General features: G+C 53.6%; 5 protein-coding genes across 5 annotated transcripts; 2 read left to right on the top strand and 3 right to left on the bottom strand.

The window, feature by feature from the left end:
• Window positions 1-23: 23 nt before the first annotated feature.
• On the bottom strand, window positions 24-7,933 carry CAOG_02133 (DnaJ domain-containing protein RME-8). The gene is made up of 2 exons (XM_004348833.2): window positions 7,622-7,933; window positions 24-6,910 (listed from the first exon to the last, which is right to left on the bottom strand). Exons 1-2 carry the CDS (start codon window positions 7,848-7,850, stop codon window positions 222-224), a joined length of 6,918 nt encoding a protein of 2,305 aa, XP_004348883.1. The 5' UTR covers window positions 7,851-7,933; the 3' UTR covers window positions 24-221.
• A 474-nt stretch (window positions 7,934-8,407) lies between these two features.
• Window positions 8,408-12,277, bottom strand: CAOG_02132 (hypothetical protein). Its single transcript, XM_004348832.2, has 2 exons — window positions 11,962-12,277; window positions 8,408-9,551 (listed from the first exon to the last, which is right to left on the bottom strand). The coding sequence occupies exons 1-2, from the start codon at window positions 12,210-12,212 to the stop codon at window positions 8,627-8,629; spliced, it is 1,176 nt and encodes a 391-aa protein (XP_004348882.1). The 5' UTR covers window positions 12,213-12,277; the 3' UTR covers window positions 8,408-8,626.
• Window positions 12,278-14,355: 2,078 nt separating this feature from the next.
• On the bottom strand, window positions 14,356-17,660 carry CAOG_02131 (neutral/alkaline nonlysosomal ceramidase). The gene is made up of 4 exons (XM_004348831.2): window positions 17,450-17,660; window positions 16,664-16,691; window positions 15,140-16,561; window positions 14,356-14,994 (listed from the first exon to the last, which is right to left on the bottom strand). Exons 1-4 carry the CDS (start codon window positions 17,641-17,643, stop codon window positions 14,440-14,442), a joined length of 2,199 nt encoding a protein of 732 aa, XP_004348881.2. The 5' UTR covers window positions 17,644-17,660; the 3' UTR covers window positions 14,356-14,439.
• A 30-nt stretch (window positions 17,661-17,690) lies between these two features.
• Window positions 17,691-18,210, top strand: CAOG_02130 (hypothetical protein). Its single transcript, XM_004348830.1, has one exon. It carries the CDS (start codon window positions 17,869-17,871, stop codon window positions 18,169-18,171), a length of 303 nt encoding a protein of 100 aa, XP_004348880.1. The 5' UTR covers window positions 17,691-17,868; the 3' UTR covers window positions 18,172-18,210.
• A 2,790-nt stretch (window positions 18,211-21,000) lies between these two features.
• On the top strand, window positions 21,001-21,773 carry CAOG_02129 (ChaC family protein). Its single transcript, XM_004348829.2, has one exon. It carries the CDS (start codon window positions 21,085-21,087, stop codon window positions 21,727-21,729), a length of 645 nt encoding a protein of 214 aa, XP_004348879.1. The 5' UTR covers window positions 21,001-21,084; the 3' UTR covers window positions 21,730-21,773.
• Window positions 21,774-21,901: the final 128 nt, after the last annotated feature.

Raw genomic sequence — 21,901 nt, 5'->3', positions numbered from 1 at the left:
CAATTTATCAATAACGGGGGGGGGGGACAAACAATTGTATTGAAGCCACTTTTACATTTGACATCAAACAATGCACAAACAACAAACAAAGAAACCAACGTGCCAAAATCACAAATCGGTCAACAGTTAAAAAAAAAAAAAAAAAAAAAAAAAAAAAGAGAATGTTCACAAACAAAGGGAGGAAAGAAAAATTGTAAGCAGCGTGCCGGAACAGTGACACGTTACTCGTGGTCCGTGGGCGGTGGGCCGGTCGGGTTGGCTGGGCCGGCGGTGAGGTAGCCCTTCACGGAGGTGACTGGCCCGGTGAGATAGCCAGCAACGGTGGTGTTGGTGATGAACAGGTCGTGCTTTTGGTCCTTGAACGCGTTCCAGATTTCGGACTTGGCCAGCAGCTGCTCCACATCGGCGCCGTGGGTAATGTCGGTGGTCATCTGCTTGAGCGCTTTGACCACCTGAGCCTTGATGGCTGCTGCGGCTTCAATGTTTTCCAAGCCAGGGCCGAGAAGGGTGAGCAAGAAGCCGACCAAATCCATTTGGATGGCCTGCACGACGAGGCACGAGCGCTCGCAGTTGTTGTGCTCAATCAGCTTCTTGACGCTCTCGCAGCCCATGCCCGACAATGTGCGAAGTCGTTGCATGACCTTCATGAGGCCCTTGAGCACGTGCGCTTGCGCGAGGGCGTCGCAGCACGATTGGCCGTCGGCGAGCCCGTGGATGACATCGACAGCCGCCTTGGCGACCATTGACGACTCGGACTCGAGCAACAGGACAATCTTGGGCACATGACCAGCCGCAGCAACCTGGTCCAACAGCATGGGCTGGGCCTTGAGCAGGTAGACGATCGACTGCGACAGCATGTCGAGCATGGATTGCTCGACCGAACCCGTGCTGGCGCCGCCGCGAGTCGAGTACTGGATGAACTTGTCAAACAGCGAGACCAGGAACTGGCGCGGGTTGCGGAGCGCCCACGATGGCTGCTTGAGGAAGAGGCGGAGATAGACGCCGCCGACAAGCAGCTCGCCTTGCAGCTCCGAGTACACAACCTCAAAGTCGTCGGGAAGACGCCAAGTGTAGTCGCGGTTGGCAAGCTGCTCTGCCACAATTTCGGCCTTGGTGGTGACGAGGAATTGCTTGACCTTGTTTCGGGCATCGTCATTCCAAATGAGCTCGGGGTTTTCGTGCACGCCCTCAAACATGTGGATGGCCGTCTCGACGCTTTCACGCATGGCTTCAACGAAAATGGCCGGGATGAACTTGGAGATGATGATGGCGACCTTGGGGCCGTGCAACTTGTCTGACACGAGCTTGACAATCACGCTGGCGGCCTCCTCGCGAGCCGAGCCGCGCTTGGAGGAGCTAAAGATGTGCAGCAAGTGAATGACCACGCAGCGTGTGATGCAGTCGGCAACAATCTTGGGCTTGGACGCCAGGGCGTGCAGCGTGGTGAGAATGGACTCGTGGCAGCCGGGGAGGAACTCGAAGAGCAGGACGAGGTCGACAAGCACGTTCGCCTCGGAGATGGCAGTGACGCAATCCTTGTTGGCGACAATCGCACCCACCAGCAACAGGGCAGCACGCTGCACCTCGGGATCTTCGACCAGACGGAAGAAGCTGAACAAGAGATCGTAATGCGCGAGCGTCTGCTTCTCGGCACCCTGGTTGTTGACAATGCACACGCGCATCGCGTCAAGCGCAAGACGGCAGTGGTTGAGAATGGTCTTTTGCATGGCAGGATCCAGCGCGGGTCGCGGGTTGCCGTGCTCGTCCAACTGTGGCGGGGCGCCGGGCGCCGGGGTGCCAATCAGTACACGACGGTGCGCCAGGAAGCCAAGCAACTCCTTCATGAAGGCGGTCGTATCTTCGAGGACGGTGGTCGGTTGCGCAATGTAAACACGAAGGTAGACGTCGCCAACCTTGAGCTCGTCGCGCAAGTCGGAAAACACAAACGAGGCGCCCAGAGTGCGATCGTGGTCGCCCGTTTTGACGACAGATTGAGCCTGGCGCTCGACAAAGTCCATCAGTTCCGCGCGAGTGCCATTGTTCCAGATAAAGTAGGCCGTCTCCGAGTTGCTGGTGAGCGCCTTGAGCACTTCCAGGGGCACCTCGTCCTTGCCCATCTTGCGCGCGAGCGGGGCCGTGATGAGGGTGGACAGCGCCGCCTGGACGCGAGGGTTGCGCGGGGTGGCGTTCTCGCCATGGGTGTATCCACCCAGTCGCGCGAGCGCGCGCACAGAGGACTTGGCAAGCGTGTTGGCAACCTCCTGCTGATTGGACTCGGCAGACGCCTGGACGCCAGACTCGTCCAAGGTAAAATCGTAGTTGAAAATGAACGAGAGCAGATGCCAGAGCGCACCGCCCACATCCAACAGCTGGTTTTGAATGGTGGCATCGAGGGCGAGCTGGCTCACGCACTCGATGGCAGCCAGGGTGAGCAGAGGAGCGCCCTTAAAGTACAGGCAGCGGCAGACATCGGGAACAACGGTGGGGATGGCCCGCAAGCGCTCGCGCGACTGCTCAAAGGTTGCGGCCGACGAGAAGCAGCGGATGACGTTGCGGCACACTTGCACTGGCATTTCCTTCGGGCTGGTGCTGGGCTGAACCATGCTGACACAGCGCGAGAGGGCCTGGGCCAGCGTGTCGAGGCCACCTTCGCGACGGAGCTCTTCCGTGTTGAGGGCAGACACGTTGATGGTGTGGAAGGCGAGCTCGGCGGCGTGGGGCAGGAGGACGTTGGACTTGCTGAAGAGGGCGTCGTCGGTAATCTCGAGATCGATGGTGCGGATGAGCAGGGGATAGCCAGCATACTTGTAGGGGCGAACAATGTCGGCGTAGCGATGGAAAATGATGGACTGTGCCTGGAGGAGGAGGGAAATGCGCGCTGGGTCGGGGCCGTTGACGCGAGCAGCCTTGGTGCCGAGGAACTCGTAGGCCTTGAGGACCTTTTCAAACATTTCGCGACCTTCGGGGTTTTTGTCGGGGTGGTACTTGGCGGCAAGGCGGAAGTAGGACTTGCGGACTTGGTTGTCATCGATGGGCTTGGTGGGATCAAGACCAAGCACGGAAAGCGCGTCGTCGGCAGTGATGGTGGGCGGCTTCTTGTCGACCTCGAGGCGCCACGCGTCGAGACAGTCCTTGAGGAGTTCGATCGGCGTGCCGATGGGCCAGTTGTCGAAGCGACCAAGGTCGCAGAGGTGGCGCAGGTAGTAGACGTTGCAGAAGAGCTCGTTCTCGAGTTGGGGGAACTGGATGGCAGGGGTCGGGGCGTACTGGTAGAGGGCGCGCGTGTTGCTCATGAGACGAGGCGAGAACTCGGCCAAGTGGAGGGCAATCTTTTCAATCATCAAGCGGCGCATCTCGGCGTTCCAGATCGTTTCGGGCGTGTCAAACTCGCCGAGGAAGATTTCAGAGAACTTTTCAGCGCCGTGGTTTTCAAGGAAGCACACCATGGCCTCGGGGAGGGTCGTGCCGAGAATGGAGCGACGGGTGATTTCGTGTGTGCCAGAGCCATCCTCGGGACGGAAGGCCTGCTTGGTGTGGTAGTCGGCCAGGAAACGGGAAATGGGCAAAACGTTCGAACCAGTGTACATGAGGGCAAAGAAGAAGGCGCCGGTGAGGTAGAGCTTGGGCATGACAGGGTTGTCCGCCATGATGCTGTTGAGCAGCAGCGCGACTTTTTCGACCAAGGTGGGATCGAAGGTGAGCAAGACGTTGACAATGTGGGGCAGGCAGGAGGGTTCGGAAAGGAGGCGCTTGGCGCGGGGGAGGGGGCGAATGATGGCGCCGTCCTCGTCGCGCGAAGGGTAAAACTCGCAGATACGGTTGAGAATGTTGAGAATGTGGACAGCCAGTTGGGTCTCGTTGAACGCACCGGGCTCGGTGTAGACGAGCATCCACTTGAGCTGTGAAATGTCCTGCAGCTTGCGCCAGCCGTCCATGCCCTGGGCCCAGCAGCGAGTCGTGTTGGTGATGACGTTGGTCTTGTACTTTTCGCGGAGCTCGTCAAAGCCAAACGGTCCCTGGCGATCGTCGCTCGCAGCCGTGGCGGAGGCGACCGAGAGCGAATAGTACCACTCCTTCTCGCTGTCACGTTGCATGTCGCTGCCAGACTCGAGCACGTTCGACTGAAGCGGCGTCACGGCGCGCTCGGTGTGAAGGTGGCACAGGGTCAGCAGATCGACCAGGCTGCGCACGCCGTTGACGTCGAGGAAGAGCTTGACATTGGTCTTGACGCGGAGCAGCTTTTCGAGGAAGACGACCAGTCGATCGCGCTCGTGGCGGGAGGTGGCACTCTGGAGCATGCCGACAATGTAGGGAGTATCGTTGAAGGTGCCAATTTCCTCCGAGCACTGGTTGTACACGATGGCGAGCGCTTGGAGGCAGAGGACCTTCATGTTGAGGGTGGTGGCGAGCAGGAAACGGTGGTAGAGATCGTTAAAGAAGATTGGCGGATCGTGAATATCCACCTTGCCATTGGTGCCCTGTTCGAGAAGCAGGCGAACATAGTGGTCGCCAATCTTGAGCTCGTCGTTGAGCGACTCGTAGCGGACCTCAAACTCGATAAAGTTCCACGACACGACCTGGAGGCCGCCGAGATCCTTGTCAATGTTGAAGGCGCGGAGCTCGGCCTCGCAAGCCTCGCGCAGCTCTTCGCGCGTCTTGTGGTTCCAAATGAGATCCGGACGCGAATGGTCCTGCTTGAGTTGGTAGTAGAGGAGGGGCCAGTTGCGCTGCACCTTGACATGCTGGCGGCGACGACGCAGCACGATGGGCTTTTGCTGCGTTTCGGGCTTGGCTGCAATGCCGATGCGCGTGCGCCAGTGGCGAAGGAGAACCTGGAGTTCGGAGGGAGCCTTCATGAGGCTCTGGGCGGATTTGAGGTTGTCCTTGACCTGGAGCTTGACAATCTCCTCCTTTGGCGGGGGATCCTTTGAGTCGAGGTAGGTGAGCAAGCCGGCCGGGAGCATGCGCTTGACCAGGAGCTTGGCGTCTTCGTTCTCGGCCGTCCACAGGCCGACAAGGTTGCGGCTCAGCTCGCGATGGGCGAGAAGACGGGTGTCGAGCGAGGTGGTGAACATGGAGGTGTGCAGGTGCTTGAGCAGGGAGCACTCTGCCAGCGCAAGTTGCTGCATCTTGGCCGAGATTTCGGGCGTGCCCTCCTCGATGATGGCCTTCATGACCATGCCGGCACCCTTGACAATGGCCATCGAAGGGTGGAGGAAGAGCTTGAAGAGACGGCGGCCGAGGCCGGCAATGAGCTCGAGCGTGCGGTCAAACTGCTCGGCGTCCGTCGTTTCCGAGTACGGGGCGCACAAGGCAAAGGTGAAAAAGTCGAGCAGAGAGCAGACGACAAGGGCGCCGGTGCCGGCGATGGCGTGACGGCCGAGCAGATCGGCAAGACGGCCGCAAAAGTCCTTGGAAGTCAAGAGCGCGCCCTTGTTGGTCTGCTCCATGCCAAGATCATAGTTGTCGTGCATGGGCTGCATCAGCGCGCTCAGCATGTCGATGGCGGCGTACTGAACGCCCTCGTCGTGGCTGCGCAGGGCCTCGACCACGCGGCGACCGACCTTCTCGCGGAAGGAGGGCACCTGTGTGAACGCCTCAAAGCCTGCCTTGGAGGCAAACAGGCGACGGAGAGCGAGGAAGGTTTCTGACGCGACGGCAGCGGCAGCGCGGGACGTGCCAATCGCTTGCTGGACGAGCGCCGAAGCAGACTGGACGGTGCCGGCGACAGCCAGAGCCGAGGACGTGGGCTGGGTGTCCGCAGCAGAGGGAGCCGGAGACGGAGTGGAAGCACCAGACGAGGGCACAATGGCCGAGCTGCCAGAGCCACCAATGCTGGAGGAGGCACGAGCACGCTCGTCAAACGTGTAGCTGAGGAGTGCCGTCATGGCCGCAGTGATGAGCTGCTCCTTGTTGACGGCAAAGAGCTGGTCCTTGGTCTCGGCATGATGCAGACCAGAATAGTCAACGTTCGTGTTGAACGCAACAATGGCGTCGGCAAACGACATGCCGCTGCCAACCGACTCGTGCTGTGCAATCAGCCGCAAGTACACCGTCTCGACATTCTCTTCGACGGGAATGTACAGGGAGCCAACACGCGTTGGGCGCGAGGTGGGCACGAGACGAATGTAGGCATCGCGGTTGCCACAGGCGCGAACGCCGTCAAGCACGGTGGCCAGGAGCGAGTCGCGCTCGGTGGAAATGTACGAGCGACGATCGCCGTTCTTGTACTCGACGGTGAAACGCTGAATGTCTTCCTGGTGGCGAATGAGGGCGAAAACGTCGAGCAGCGAGCGCAGCGTCACAATGTTGTACGTTCCGGGATCACGCTCGAGCAGACAGCGCTCGGTCAAGCACAGAATGCGACCGATGGGGTCTTGGTGCCGAGGCGTCTCCTTTTGCACGATAAATTCGGCCATTGACGTGATGGACTCGTCGTCGCCAAAACGGCCCAGACGCTTGAGCGTAAAGTCGTTCATGGTGATGGTCTTGTCCTTGCTGGCCCGCAAAACGAGGCCAATGTACGTGTTGGCATGCTCGGAGAGCGACTTGAACAGATCGTCGCGCTTTTCGACGGCAAATACGTGCAGGCGGCTAAAGCCGTTGTATTGGATGGCAAAGCCACCGGGGTAGTCCGACACTGGGATGATGGCCTCAATGTCCTTGTAGAGGTAGATGCAGAGCAGCTGCTCGTTCCGCGGATCGAGCTGGGCCAGGCCAGCTGGTCCAACGCACAGCAGCGTCTCGATGCGCTGCTCGCTCCAGTGCGCCTTTCTCGCGCGGTATGGAATGCCGTACACCTGCGCGCCCTTCTTTTTTGTCGCACTCCCGCCAAACGACGGTCGGTGCAGATTCGCATCTGTGAGCAGATCGACGCGATTTTCGCACGAGAATGTCAAGTTCTTTTTGCCTGTTGGTAGAGGGGGATGTGTTTTCAAAAAAACAAAAGATGACACACACAAAAAAAAGTGCGTAGTTAGTCAAAAGTGGAACGAAGGTTTGGTCTTTTGTGGATGATGGTCTGAGAATTGGAAAACAAAACGGCACTTTGGTCACCATCGCTTCAGTGAAAAAAAAAAAAAAAAAAAAAAAAAAGGAAAAAAAAAAGATCTGTGAAAAATGACTTTTTGGACGCAATCGCCGGCTGTGCTCCGTCGGGTTCTGCGATGCATCTCGCTGCCGAGGCAGTGTCGATAGCATGCCAAAGTCGCTGGTGATGCATGCGCAAACGGTTGTGCTGTCGGGACGTTCGAGCTGAAGCGTTGAAAGGAGAAGGGGAAAATTGGGGAAATTGGCCAAAAAAAAAAAAAAAAAAAAAAGCCCAAATCTTCCTGCGATCACGCATTGCAGCAGCGATTGCAGCGCCAAAGCGACGATGACGACTGCGATGCGCAGCACGAACAACGCGCGGAACGGCGTACATTGACACATGAACACACACACTCTCTCCCTCAAAACAGCGAGCGCTGCATCACCGCCGATACGAACCAAAAAAAAAAAAAAATCAATTCAACCTGTGACTATTTTTTTTTTTTTTTTTTTCTGTTTGGCTGGATTGACTATTAGCCGGTGTGTTGAAGGACGGAAAGCGCGGGTGGACGGGGGGAGGCAGGAAACTGACCCTTGTTGGTGGCGAGAGTAAACTCGTTGGGGGTCTTGGAGGACGGCATAATGTCGGTGACGTCCTCGCCGTAGGGCCAAGTGTTGGTGACTTCCCAGCTCGTCGGGTTGATGGTCTGGATGCCCTTGAGGCCGATCGCCATCATGCGCTTGTACTTGCCACGCCAGCTGTGCTTGGTCGTGTAGTACCGAGCAACGGGCTCCACGCTCGGATTCGCGGCGCTGCTCATGATGCCTGCAAGCGAGAAAGAAGAAGAAGAAGAAAAGAAAAAGAAAGAAGAAAGCAGAAAGCAGAAAGAACAAAGTAAGACTGAGCATCTTGGATTTGTTCACCGTGGAGGTTATTGCACGAGACAAGCGAGAGGCAGTGAGCGAGATTGAAAGAGAGACGGTGGGCGAGATACAGTGGGCGAGAGCGGCTGGGATGGTAATTTTATTTGGCCTGATTGTGAATCGCCGAGGATGGTCATCTCGGAATCTTGGTGGGTTGCGTCGGGAAAGTAAATACACATGTTGCGTTCATTGTGCAAACTCTTGCTTTGGTGGCTGTAGGCTGCTCACAGGCGGTTTGCGATTTGCCAAGCATCACCATTTTCCTGAAAACTCAAAAACTCGGAGGCGCTGCGTTTGCGTTTGCGTTTGTCGCTTATCTTGACAACTCCAAAAGAAACAGTGCCCACTATTCTATAATATAGCTTCGTCACAGGGCCCACGGGCGACTTGCATCGACTTGAACAAGGCCCTTCCGCATTTGCAACCTCATTCTTCCAAACTGACATGCTCATGGTTGACTAGTAAAGTTGTATTTGCAGAATTTCTAAATACTTTGCAAAGAGAAAGTACACAAAGGAAAATGGCAAAACAGAAGTAATATGTACGCGGATAAAATGATTGTGGGGGGGGGGGAGCAGAATTACAAACACAAGGACGTCCAGATTCGACCCTTGAAACAAAATAGAATGCTTTTCATAAAAAGCAAAAAACGGGTAGAACAAGTACCACAGCGTTATGCGAGCTGACGCTGCTGAACGAGTTGGATTGGCTGCATCATCATGGTCGGGAAGACTGGTGATGGCTGCATTTGGGCCAGTTGCATGTGCGGCATGGGCTGCGACATGAACACAATTTGCGGCTGCATGAGTTGCTGCATTTGCTGCGGCTGCATTTGCACGAGTTGGTGTTGCTGTGCAAGGAACTGCGGCTGCATGTGTTGTTGCTGCTGCTGCAGTTGCTGGAGCTGATGTTGCTGCAATTGTTGAGGCTGTAGTTGGATCTGGACGGGGCGCATCTGTTGCTGTGGCTGTTGTTGTTGTTGTGATTGTGATTGCTGCGCGGGGATGGCAGTGGCCTGGAGGACGGGCGAGAGAGCCGGGTTGGGCTGAACGGCTTGCAGTTGAAGCTGTTGAAGCTGCTGCTGCTGCAGCTGCAGTTGCTGCAGTTGCTGCGGTGGTGACTGTGGTCGTGCAGCGTCGTTCTGCTTTTGTTGCAAGCGATGGGCAATTTGGAACTCGAGCGAAGCGAGCTGGGAAGCAGCGGCAAAGCCCTCGCCCTCGTCGTCCGTCGCGTCTTCATCGTCGTCATCGTCATCCTCGTCGTCGTTGTGGTCGACCTTGGCAATGGGGAGGGCGGGCGAGTGCTTGGCTTCGTCGTCGTCGCTGAGACGGCTAATGTCCGACGCCGGGGGCGACGGCGGGACGGCCGCAATTGGCACCATCGCGGGCGAGAGCGTGCGGGGAGCAGGGCTCAGCACGGCCATCATGGACTGCTGGCCGAGGCTGGGCGAGCCGACAAACGGCGAAACAGACGACGACGTGGACGAAATGCGTCGGACGCGCATTCCGGTCAGTGTCAGCGTGTTGTGGTGGGCGGGGTCCTGCGCAGGTGGCTGGGCGTCCGAGCCAGTCAGCTCTGCCAGCGGGGTTGTGCAGGCTCTGTCGTTACACAAAAAAAACAAGAAGGTTGTTGTTGTTGTTGGGTGAGCGCAAAGTCAAAACAGCAGCACGCGTGTTTTTGTTTGTTTGTGGAGATAATGAGGTGCCGCATCAACCACCGAGTGCTAAAAATAAATAAACAAAATTAAAACACACACACAACCACGCCCTTTGTTTGGCGTCGCCGAAAACGAAAAACGAAAACACTCGAAAATGACGCTAAAATCGCGAAAAAGCACGTTTGCTGTATAAATAATCAAAAAACGAATTCTCCAATTTTCCGTTCAATTTGCGCCAAAATGACGCCACAAAGTATTAAAGTATGGGGAAACCGAACCCTCGACTTGCAATACGTTGTTCACGACAGCATTTTTTGATTGTTTGCTTTGTTTGCTTTTGTCGATAAGGCTCGTAATCGAGAGGGAAAAAAAAAAAAAAAAAAAAAAGACAAAAGACTCGTAAAACATGCCTTTCGCGCATTGTTCGCGTCGACAATCATTGCAAAAATAGGGGGCGGCGATACCAAAGGTAAATAGAATAAAACGGAACAACTCAATTAACGAGCCTTTGTTCGCGCTGATGTGGTCAAAAAATAAAAAGTCGAAAATAAAGCAAAGCTCGCATCACAAAGGGGATGAAGCAAAAGAGCGTAGAACACTCAAATGCAGCACTATCACACCACCCCTCAAATGATATGGCACTCCGTCGAGATAGCGCCAAATGAGCGATAGAATGAAAAAAAGTCAACGGAACTTTTTTTTTTTTTTTTTTGAAAAATCGAATTGTGATTGACAACAAATCAATCTCCGCCCACAAATCAAATGCTGGAAATCCCCAGGATGAGAAACACAAAGCCACGCAGCGTATGGGCCGCGTGTGCAGTGGGAGAACGAGGCAAAAGCATCGTCGCCGCGTGATCATCGTGTGGTGTTTGTATGTGTGTGTCAGCTGCGAGGCGTCATTGTGGCGCGATATGCTTGATTGCCAAAAGATAAAAATAATAAATAATAAATAAAAAATAATAAAAATAAAAATGTAAAATCTTGCCATCACGTTGCGTATTCCACCTTCCTTGCTCAAAAGGCGGACGGTGCAGTGCACGCCAACAAGAGACTTAGGAAGGGGGGAAAGGGCAGAACGTGGAATGACATGGATGGGGTGGGAGGAAGGCGAGAGAACGGGCAAGCCTCCCGTATGAAACAGCGGTTGTTGACGACACGATCGGTTGCGCAAAGAAAAGAAATAATAAACATGAGGTTTGTGCATTTTGCGGTCTCACTGCGAGTTGTGAGGTGCTTGGCCATGCCCCAGGTGTCTATGGATCAAGAGTTGCCCCCACCCAAGCAACGTGTTGATACTGCGCGACACCACTTGGTCGAATCTCAACCGAGATCACCTTTTCAGCTTTTTGTTTTTTGTTGTTTTACATTTTTAACATTTTTCGCAGAGTTGCCAACAAACAAAAGCAACCTTGCCCCAACAAAGATCAACCGCGTTTCCGCATGGCAACCCCAGTGCGCAAGAGCAGCAGAACTCAAAACGGGGGTAGAATCACAAAAGAAGCCATGTCGACACATTTTTTTGCACCAACACCCGAACAGAAGGAACAAAAAAAAAAAAAAAGCGGAGGTGGCGGCGTTTTGCACAAGATTGTTGAGGCGAGATTGTTGAGGACCATGATAAGGGGGTTTGTGCATCTCAACAGCATTGTGTGTCCTCGACAGCTCTTGAAAACCGCACAACCGAAAAAGAAGGAGGAGGGGCCGAAACGATTATTAGAAAAAAAAAAAGAAAAAAAAAAAAGACGGCGGCGGGACGAAGACGCAACTGCTCTAATTAAGCAGGGGGAGAAGCTGATTCCTCATTGAAAATGATGAGGTTTTTTTTTTTTTTATCGGCTTTCACCCGGTTTTGCCCGGTTGTGGAAAAAACAGAAAAAAAATGGAAAGACCTTCGTCATGTGCTCGTGCTCGATGGATGCACGGAGGGAGCCGAGGGGTGGGGAGGGAAGGAGAGAGACGAGAGAGAGAAGGGGAAAGGGTGGCAGACGCGTGGAGACCAGTTTGACTGCGTGTGCCCACAAGAAGCGCGAAATGAGGTCCAAAGCAAAGCAATGTGACATTCCGGGACAACTGGGTTCGCTTTTTTTTTTTTTTTTTTTTTTTTTTGCCTCCATCGGAACAATAAACGAAAACGCCCCAAAATGAAAATAATTCTCCCTTCGCGTTGATACCCTCGCAAGTGTTGCAGCCCCCTTTCCTTTCTTTTTGTGTACAGCATTTCCAACAGGTGGCGTGTGTCACGAGGAGGTGGCGAAAGGGGCGGAGAGAAAAAAAACGGCGGGGGGGATAAAACGGGCTTGCAAAGCATGATGCCAAATTAGCAAAAAAAAAAAAAAAAAACTACTCACCGTGCAAACGATTGACCAGCGTCACTCTCGGCCACCTGAATGAGCCGCCAGATGACCTCGCTGACCGAGCTCAATCCGTGCGAGGCTTTGAGCTCGTTCAGCTTGGCAACGGCCGGCTTGTGGATGTCGAGGTGCGAGAACATGGCGTATCGCTTGGCGTTGTACTTGGCGTGATTGCGCCGCCGGGCCTCGCGACGCTTATCCCCGACGCTGGCTTTGCTGAGTACAGGTGCTGTGATCTCGTGTGTCATGATGAATATACAAAAAAAAAATAATAATAAAAAAATGGAAGACTGGCTTGTTTTTTGGTTTCTAAAAAGAAATAGAAAAAGTGAAATACGAAAAAATGAGGCACTGTTTTGGAAGCGACGTGATCGATAGTAAAAAAAAAAAAAATAAAAAATAATAATAATAATAATAATAAAATAATAATAAATAAAATGGAATAGCAATTAACATTCTGGGACAACCAGCGGCTGTTTGAGATCTGCGAGACCGCAGCGGAAAAAGGTGCGAGCAAAAACGAGGCGCCAACAACGTGGATGAACAGCGATTGCCACACCGCAAAAGGACCAGCAGAGGCGACACGGGGCAGTTGCAAGCATTGAACAAAAAAATGACAAAAAAGCCGAAGGCGAAAGTGTGATCATTAAATTACTCGCGATGAGTCGAGCCAGCAGCTTTTTTTTTTTTTTTTTTTTTTTTTCGTTTTTGATTGTGATTTTTCAACTTCCGTTCACATCTGATCGCCTCGGAAAGGCAAGTGAGAGTCAAACGGATCAAGTAAGAAAAAAATGTGAGAGACGACGTTGGTGAACACCTCACCCGATGCTCGTCACGAAAGCCGTGACTGTGGCTGTCCGACCCGAAAATTTACTTGTTGCGGCTGGAATCACTTGCATACAATGTTTCCGCAGGTGTGTGATTTTATTGTTGTTATTGTTTGTAGTTATTGTTTGTTGTTGCTGTTGCTGCTGTTTGAAAATTTAAAGTGCAATCAACGGGAGTCGGAGATCTGGCGCAACCGTCGTCATCAAAAAAAAAATAAAAAAAAAAGTCGGCGTTGCTGTCCAATCAAGGTTTCGGCAATGTGTCTACCTCCAAAGCCCTCCACAGCCTACTGCGCATCCGTGGCTGTGTCAAGCCTGCGAGTGCGCAAGTCTGCGAGTCGTCAGGATGGCAAACGCGCGGCAGTGGAAAAAAGGCCCCAAACTCCGAAACAAAATGAAAATCAAAACAACACGAAAAAAAACGAAACAAAACAACAAAAAAACCAAATCAATTATTCGACCGCGAAATCGTACTCGTCAGCCGAGCGGAAGTGTCGCTTTGTATGAAGGCGACTGGAGACATGCAATCAGACACAATGGCAAAGAAAACCGTCCTGACTTCTACGGTTTTGCAGAGGTGGGGGCTCCTGAATGTTGCGTCCTTCGATTGCAGATAAAAAAAAAAAATCGATTTGTCGGGGTTGTTGTTCGCGTTGTTTGCTGTTTGCTGTTGCTGTTTGGGTGTGGGTGCGCACATGGAAGAGCAACACAACTCTCGATGGATCGAAGTGTGTACCCCTTTCATGCATGGACACAAAGGGGCATCGGGATCACAGTTGGGCGGGAGAAGGGAAGCGGGACTGCTTGTCGTGGCGCGCAACCCGGTTGTTGAGCTTTGACCAAAACACCCAAACGTCACCCGAGCAAACAGGCTGACCCTGTACTCAAAACCCTCTTTGGCATTTCTTGCACAGTCAACGACACGAATTGGAATGAGTTGGGGGGGGGGAGAAAGCGCACCTTGTGCCGACTGCGCAAGCCCAACAGATCGTCGCGAGAGAGGTTTTTGATCTGCCGTGCTTGTTTTGGCTTGGAGGCAATGTTTCGCGTTGATCAACGATAGATCACAAAGAAGATTCGACCACACCCTTGAGAATAGATCAGTAGATCAGTAGTCATTCACCCCGCGGAAAAAAAGAACAAGAGAAAAAGAAAAAACAAACATTGCGGGACTTTTTTTTTTTTTGGTGTGTTTTTTGGCGGAGGATTTTGTTTTTTCTTGTTGTTTGTCTGTGTACAAAAGATTCCCCACCCGATACTGGAGGGAATATTGAAGGAGGATGGCAAAATCGCTTCATCCTGTCCGTCGTGCATCAGCATCGCTGGTTGTCCAGACAGCAACTGAAGCGTTTCTGCCGTTTCTGTTTGCAAGCCATCAAGCAAAAAAGACAACAGCAAAGTGACTTGTACCAGTGCGTTGTAACGTTGCTTATCGGCTGACAAAGCCCCTTGCCACGAGGCACTTCACCACCACTCCCTGTAGTTCTCTGATGACGAACGCTTCCCATGCAGCACTGCTCTTTCCACACCCACCCCGTGTCCGAACACCACGCTTGCACAAGGGTTGATCGAAATCAAGTGGCTGTATTTTTTTGTGATCTACACAGCCCCGCGGCTGGAATGAATGCAGTCAACAGCATTGGGCATTTCAAGCAGTCACAACAAAGGTGCGCGAGGTGCCCGAGTAGCGGGTAATCTTGCCCAGCTCGAGAATGTTCTTGTGTGCGCCGAAATGGCGAATGCGGTAGACACCGGGGGCGGTGCCTGCAGCAATGTTCCAGACGACCGTGGCGTGCGACTCGGGGCTCTCGGTGAAGGTTCGCTTCCACTCGAGAACAGTATCCCAGTCAGCGTCCGTCAGCACGACGGCAAAGGAGCCATCGGCTTGCTGTTGCTCGACAGTGAGGTACGACTCGTTGGTGTACAGGTCGTTGCGAGGGCAGCCAGACCAAAAGACAGCCTGAACCGAGGCGCCGACGCTGTACGAAGCAGCAGGCTCAGTCACCACATCGCCAAACTTCTTGCCCAGCGGCACGGCGTCTTCAATCACGGGCGGCAAGAACGAGAACTGGGCGCTGTCGTCCATGTCCGGGGGGTTGGGGCCTGGGGGCAGCGGCTGGTTGCGAGCCATCGCGCGAGCAATCTTGGTAAACTCTTGCAGGTATCCGTCGTGTGTCAGCGGGCCGTACGCTGTGCTGCCACCCTGTCATACAAAGAAGATGCAATTGCAGTCGTTGAGCAACAACCAAAGCCGTACGAATCAAATTCCGAGAGCGGACGACCGACACCACCATCACCGACCCGACTTCAACTTTTGCCACTTGAACAACATTTGGCACGGCATTTACCTCGTAGCGCTGCACTTGGTACTCTTCAAAGGTAGTGACATAGTCAGAATAAGTGTTGCTCAGACCGGAGATGAGGACAACACCGTTTTGATCGATGGCGCCTTCTTCGATGAGCGCTTGCTTGACGGCATCGCGGAGACGACGGCCAGCCATGGTGGTAAACTCGGAGGGGATGGCAACAATGAAAATCTGGCCGACGCGCAGAATCTGCAGGTCGACAATTGAAGCTTGCCACGCGTACGGCTTGTTCAGGTAGCCAGTGTTGAGCAGGATGGGCTTGGGTGCGTGGCAGGCAATCTGCTCCGAGCTCGGCTTGGAGAGGAAGCCGCTCACCACATTCCAGAAGGGGTTGGACGAGTTTTCGCCCTGGTAAAAGTTGAAGGCACCGGCGCCGTCAGTGGTGCCGGCGGCAAAGGCGTAGCCCATGGCGGGAGGGCAGGTCTGGCCAGAGCGGTTGTTGTAGTTGACGGTGAGGTTGGTAATGTCCAAGTACACGTGACGGTAGTCGATGGCGCCTTGCACCAGCGTCGAGGCGTTGGCGTAGAGCGCCTGAGCGGTGGCCAGCTGCTTTTCGGCAATGATGCGGGTCGAGTCCGTCATGTCCTTGCCAGGGCCAAAGCCGACGCACGGCTCGCTGCGGCCGTCGCACAGGGAGGTGTAAAAGTCGCAGGGCTTGCCGGCGTCCTTGCCAGAAATGCAGAACGCGCCAGCAGTGTTGGGGGAGACGTCGCCAGAGTTGGTCTGGGCAAAGGCAGCCACAAACTTGCCCTTGCCAGGCAGCGTCGCCTTGCCGTTCATTTGCTTTTCGAACAGGTACGAGGCGTGGCCCTTGTTGTCGCCGCTGACAAGACGGTTGGTGTTGTTCATCGAGGTGCAGTGGACGGCAAACCAGTTGAACATGGCGAGGTCGTTGTTGTTGGCGTCGACAGCCTTCAGCAGGACCATGTTGGTGTCGGTGTCGTACTGGTACTTGGCGCGCTCGGCGGCGGGGTTGTTCAAGTATGCCGAGGGGCTGCGGTTGATGTTGGCACCGACCAGCTCGCCCTGGTTGACAAACAGGTTGCCGGGCTGCAGGTTGCCGTGCGCCTGGACGATCGACGCAACAATGCCGTCAACGTACGCATCGAGCGTTTCCTTGACAAAGCCCAGCGAGGTGATTTGGAAGAGCACGTACTGGAAGAAGCCGGCAGGGGTCGAGTGGGTGTGGATGCCCGAAATGCACAAGCTGGCCTCCTCGTAGTCGGGCAGCACAGCAGCGAGCTTTTGCGACACTTGCAGACGCATAATCTGGGTGGCCATGCACGCATCAGCGCTCACGTAAATGACGCGCTTTCCAGTCGTCGGGTCTTGCACAATGAGCGTGCGCGCATACTGGCGGAAGTGCAAGCCGCGGCCAGTCTGAGCCGGGGCCGCATAGCCCATCTGTTGTTGTGCAAGCGTAATGGGAGGTTTTGGGTTAGCTTGTTGTTTGGGGTTTGTGTGTTCTTTGCCCCTCAAACAGAAACAAAAACCAAAGTGGCTTACAAAGTTGACGTCGACGATCGGACCGGTGCTGTTTTTTGAGGAAATGTAAGAGAACAGAACCAAAAACGAAATAAAGTTTCGCTTGATCAGTGAACAGACGACCATGACATCCAAAGTGCAAAGTGCAAAGTGCAAAGTGCAAAGTGGGGTGGTGGTGGTGCGTGTCGTGGCATGACAGCAGTGAGAGACAGATTGCCCCGCATTGTTGTGTTGGGAATCAATGCAATCAGAAGAACCAAGGGCGAGCACCTGACGTGCTTTTGGTTTTTCAATTCCCCACCGAGTTGCCGACCTGCCGGTCTGGCTGCGCTGGCTGGCTTTGTTTTTGATCTGGACGCTTTTGATCTTAATCTCCGCATGGCACCCGCCTTCACCCGACAAATCGCCCGTGGCAAAGAGCGCAGATCAAAAAAGAAGACAACGAATTTTCCGCATTGCCGATACCGATTCCGCTTTTGTTTACTGCTCCAAGCGGCCTGTGGGTGGGGTTGTTTTCCATTTTGTGATTTTTTGATCTATGTGTGTTTTTGGGTGTGACAACAACATTGTGCGGAGGAAGCGGAAGCGGGACGAAAGTGGAGAAAGGCAAAGCAAATGGGAAAAAAGGAGAAAGATTGAATGCACTGTTGCACGAGTGCGCAGTGGGCTTGTTCACTGGGTGAGTAACTGTCGACAGTCGCTGCATCACTAGTGAGATGGGGGAAGAGAGAGAGAGAGAGAGTGATGTGGGAGAGCGAGTTGGGTTGAGTTGTGGAGAGTCTGTTGTGGTGTTGTTTGGGTCCGCACATGTCATAGATGCCAGCACCGATGAGGTACTGCGGGGTGGCTGCGTCGGGCGCTGAGGCAGAGGCAGATGCAAAGGCAGACGCAGAGGCAGACGGCGCAGCAGGGGAGACGGGCGACGCAGGGGCAGCCGCAACGACAATGGCAACAGCTGCGATGACGCTGCAAAGGGTAGCCAACAAAGCCAAACGCATCATTAGAAAGAAAGAAGAAAAAGTAGGACTGAAGTCATATGTATGAAAATAAAATAGAATTGTTTATTTCTCGACAGAAAGCATGCGCAAATCACAGGTCAAAGGAAGCGAAGGAGGTCGGTTGGATCGAACAATGAAACGGAAAAAGTGAAAACAAAAGGAACAAACACAAAAAAAGGCGTTGTTGTTGTCTCTGAACGCTCGCCTCCTCGCTGGCCCAGAGGGGTGATGGCCAACGCTGACTGGAATGCACGAAGCGGCATGAAGGCGCCACAGCGGCAAACGAAACGCAGCCTGTCGCAAGTGGCAACTCCGCCCGAGTCAAGTTTTATCAACGTGAAGCTCGAGCGACGCCTGCCTGCAAGCAAAACTGGCTATTCGCCGATGCGGAACATCCTACACGATGAATCCGAACGTGCACTTTGGTATTCCAGAGCGGCAAGTGGGCAGTATCGCTACCACCCGAGCGCAGTGCAGAAGTTTTGTATCTGCAACGGGAACGTTAGCGATACCACGGGTCTGGCACGCTAAAACTTAAGTTGCATTGCTAGCGTCACGCTGATGGCGCGCGCCCTATATGTTCATGCCGAGCAGTTCAGAGAGAACACACGGCGGAAGGGGGGGGGGTCGAGCGTTGGCGCCCCACCTGCGCCCGCGCCACTCCCCGCATGTCCAAGTCCACTCGCAGGCTCGACGCGATCGACCGATTGGGAGCGCAAACGAGCTCGCATGGGGGAACAAGGGCGCGGGAGGCTGATATCGGCGACCGCGTGGCGACATCAACGGCAATTCCGCCTTTCCCTGTCGTTCCATTTTGGGACGCATGGACATGCTCAGACGCACCGGGAAAAGCTCTGTCGTGGTCAAACTTGAGTATGGGAAGCTACTGGAGACTGACAAGCAATTCTCTGAGATCTCGTTTGATGCGTGTGAGTCAGTATCCTGATTTTTCCAACCTTCCTCAATGAGGAACAGCCATCAATAGCGGCTTGCTCGTAGACCTGCGTGTGTCAGGGTAGAGAGGCGAAAATGGAGCATCGAGTCAGTCTTTGTTTCATTTTTGAAAATGCTGACTTACCAGAGTATGTCTGAGAGCCAGCGCAAGCTGCATGATTTCGTCAAGAATGCGAGTGGCTGGCTCTGGTAAGGGGAAGCCGAGTTGCAAGGTGGGAAAAAGCGTGACAGCGCGTTTGTGTTGACGAAAATGGAGAGACAGGTGGGATGAGAAGCAGATTGGTAACGATGGAGCACAAGCGGTTGCTGAGGCACTCAAAGTGAACACGACACTGACGCACCTCGAGTAAGTCATCTCAATTTCACTGACGCATGGAAGTGGGTGATCAAGTAGAGACAGCAAGAGCGGCTCACTGATGGAGGCGATGTGGACAGATTGCGTGAGAATCAGATTGGCGACGTTGGAGCGCGCGCGATTGCTGAGACACTCAAAGTGAACAAGACGGTGATGGAGGTTGCGTGAGTCTCGTTTGAACTGATGCATGTGAGTGGTGACTGCAGGAGATGACAGTGAGAGTGCTCACTGATGGAGAGGGACGGGCAGTCTGAGCTGGAATCAGATTAGCGATGCTGGAGCGCGGGCGATTGCTGAGACACTCAAAGTGAACACGAACCTGAGGTGGCTCACGTAAGTCATCTCACTTTTGCCGATGTATATGAGTGGGTGATTTCAGCAGCGGAAATCCAAAGTTCTCGCTGATGCATGGGATGAACAGTTTGAGCTCGAATCAGGTTGGCGATGCTGGAGCGCGGGCGATTGCTGAGACACTCAAAGTGAACACGACGATGAAGAGGCTCTTGTAAGTCATCTCGCTTTGTACTGATGGATGTGGGTGGGTGACTTTAGCAGAAGGTATTCAGTGTGCTCACTGATGGAGGGTGTGCGGACAGTCTGTACCACAATCAAATTGGCGATGCTGGAGCGCAGGCGATCGCTGAGGCTCTCAAAGTGAACACGAACCTGATTTGGCTCCAGTAAGTCATCTCACGTTTACTGATGCATGTGAGGGATTCATAAAAATTCCGAATGCTCACTGATGGAGGGGATGGGCAGTCTGAAAGTGAATCGGATTGGCGATGCTGGAGCACAAGCGATTGCAGCAGCACTCAAGGTCAACAAGACGCTGACTGAACTGACGTAAGTGCTTGGGTGCCTTGCTCGTCTGGGACATTGAACCAGCATCATTCAGACCTTGCTACGTGATCAACCTGCTAATACTTTGAACGCCAGTCTAGAGAACAACTGCATTGGCCAAGTTGGCATTCAAGCGCTTGATGAGGCACGCAAAGTCAACGGCATTCTGACTAAGCTTGAGTAGGTTGTTTGTTCTTGCAAATGAGAGCCATCGATGCTCCGCTCATGTTCCTCGAACCAATACTCAATGGAAACGGCTCTCCTGATGGTTCCTTTATCTTTTGCTTGTTCATTGCACAGCATCCAGGACCAGATAAACCCGCTTGCATTCTCCTTGCTTCCACGACTGGCAACCTCTGAAGACTGGCAGAGAGTGTTTCACCTGCTGACACGCCGACACGAGCTGGAGAATCAGCCCGCACTTCTCCCTGCACTACCAGCCGAGGTTGCCGAGCTCGTTATGCACGAAGCGGAGTACTTGCAAGGCGTGCAGCACATTCACCAAGCGCGGTCTAGTTACAATCAGATCGATTTTCTGAAACTTACAATGCCTCGAAGCAGCAATGGAAATTCAATCCGAGTGAAAGCGATTCAAGTCCTTCGTGAACAGTACGAAGCCAAATCGGACCCTTTCGAACAGTACGAAGCCAAATCGGACCCTTTCGATCTGATTGTTCGAGACGAGCACGGTGCTGTTCGATACAAATGGGTTGCAGAAGCGCTTGTCGTCGATTCGAACATTCAGCTGGTGACAATTTCGCCAACAGACCATCCTGTCATCCGCCAACTGCGCGCGGGTTGGGAGGTTGAAGTTCAACTCGGGCAGTCTTTCCGTTTTGTGCGACTTGCGTCGCTTTCTGTCGGGTATATCGAACGACAAGATTAGGGATTCAGATCTATGCGCTGTTGTTTCCAATACATTGAAAGAAAACATGAAAACCGAGCACGACTCTGGAATCTGAGAAAAAGCATCCAAGTTCTGCAATTTGAGATTGGATGCTTCAAGTTGTTCAGTGAGTGATCAACCACTTGGTGCAATGCTTCAACTCTGTCCAGTCGTTTCGACCTCCACCACTTGCTTATTGATAAAGTAGTCTCGACGCCGCTTTCGGTTTTGCGATGAGCCTGTCAAGGTCTTGCTCCGTCGTCCCAACTCGACACCCTGTATGTATTCATTCGAAAATATATTCAAAGTCACTCTTTCATTTTGTTGTGTAGCGTCTTTTTCGTAAGTGTTTCGCCTTCAAGCCAACAAAAGGAAGGCTCAAACCGCAAAAAGCAAAAAGAGACCAACGATGACAGAGAACAACGCTTGCATCGCCTCAGCCGCCGCGTCGCTGAGCAGCAGTGACACCAACAATACTGCCAATGGTGTGGTGGCAGTGCAAGACCAACTCGAGCAAGCGCTGTGGGTGTTTGGCTATGGATCCCTGGTGTACAATGCCGGATTCAAGTTTGCCGAACGAGTGCCCGGCTTTGTGCGCGGACTGGTGCGGCGATTCTGGCAGGGATCGACCGACCACCGCGGGGTGCCTGGGGCGCCGGGCCGCGTCGTCACGCTCGTCCACGAGCCGGATGGCGTAACGTGGGGCTATGCGTACCGGGTGGCGCCAGAACACGTCCAGGAGACGCTTCGGTACCTCGACTACCGAGAGAAGGGCGGTTACACGACCGAACTCATCCAGTTCCAGCCGCGCGAGTCCGGTAGAGCGCCCATCGTTGTCACAGTGTACAATGCCACGGAATCCAACCCGAATTTCCTGGGTCCGGCCCGGGCCATCGATATTGCCACGACGATTGCCTCGTCCGTTGGTCCCAGCGGCCCAAACATTGATTACTTTCGTCACCTAGTGGCTGCGCTCCATGAAATTGATGGTGAATGTGTGGACGACCATCTACGAGAAATCGAGCAAGCGCTGGCGGGTTTAAGTGGACTATGAGCTCAGGATTTTGACAAAATGAAACATGATTTGCAAACTCAAAGATTTTTCCAAAAGTGATTTACTGAACGAAACGCATGCACCAGGCAGGACAGATACGACACACACTGATGAGGAAGATGGAGAAGAACATACAAGCAGAAACAAAACAAAAAGAAGAAGCACGCCGGCA

This window comes from Capsaspora owczarzaki (assembly GCF_000151315.2).
Source record: "Capsaspora owczarzaki ATCC 30864 unplaced genomic scaffold supercont2.3, whole genome shotgun sequence".
NCBI lineage: Eukaryota > Filasterea > Ministeriida > Capsasporidae > Capsaspora > Capsaspora owczarzaki.
The sequence above is the reverse complement of the archived record's forward strand: the minus strand, read 5'-3'. Positions and strand labels throughout refer to the sequence as shown.

Coding starts and splice junctions, on each gene's coding strand:
- CAOG_02133 (XM_004348833.2), bottom strand. CDS start 7,850: ATGAGCAGCGCCGCGAATCCGAGCGTGGAGCCCGTTGCTCGGTACTAC. Junction 6,911..7,621: donor TACTCTCGCCACCAACAAGG/GTCAGTTTCCTG, acceptor CTCTACCAACAG/GCAAAAAGAACTTGACATTC.
- CAOG_02132 (XM_004348832.2), bottom strand. CDS start 12,212: ATGACACACGAGATCACAGCACCTGTACTCAGCAAAGCCAGCGTCGGG. Junction 9,552..11,961: donor GCTGGTCAATCGTTTGCACG/GTGAGTAGTTTT, acceptor GTGTAACGACAG/AGCCTGCACAACCCCGCTGG.
- CAOG_02131 (XM_004348831.2), bottom strand. CDS start 17,643: ATGATGCGTTTGGCTTTGTTGGCTACCCTTTGCAGCGTCATCGCAGCT. Junction 16,692..17,449: donor GGTGCTGGCATCTATGACAT/GTGCGGACCCAA, acceptor CTCAAAAAACAG/CACCGGTCCGATCGTCGACG. Junction 14,995..15,139: donor ACCAAGTGCAGCGCTACGAG/GTAAATGCCGTG, acceptor TTTGTATGACAG/GGTGGCAGCACAGCGTACGG.
- CAOG_02130 (XM_004348830.1), top strand. CDS start 17,869: ATGGCCAACGCTGACTGGAATGCACGAAGCGGCATGAAGGCGCCACAG.
- CAOG_02129 (XM_004348829.2), top strand. CDS start 21,085: ATGACAGAGAACAACGCTTGCATCGCCTCAGCCGCCGCGTCGCTGAGC.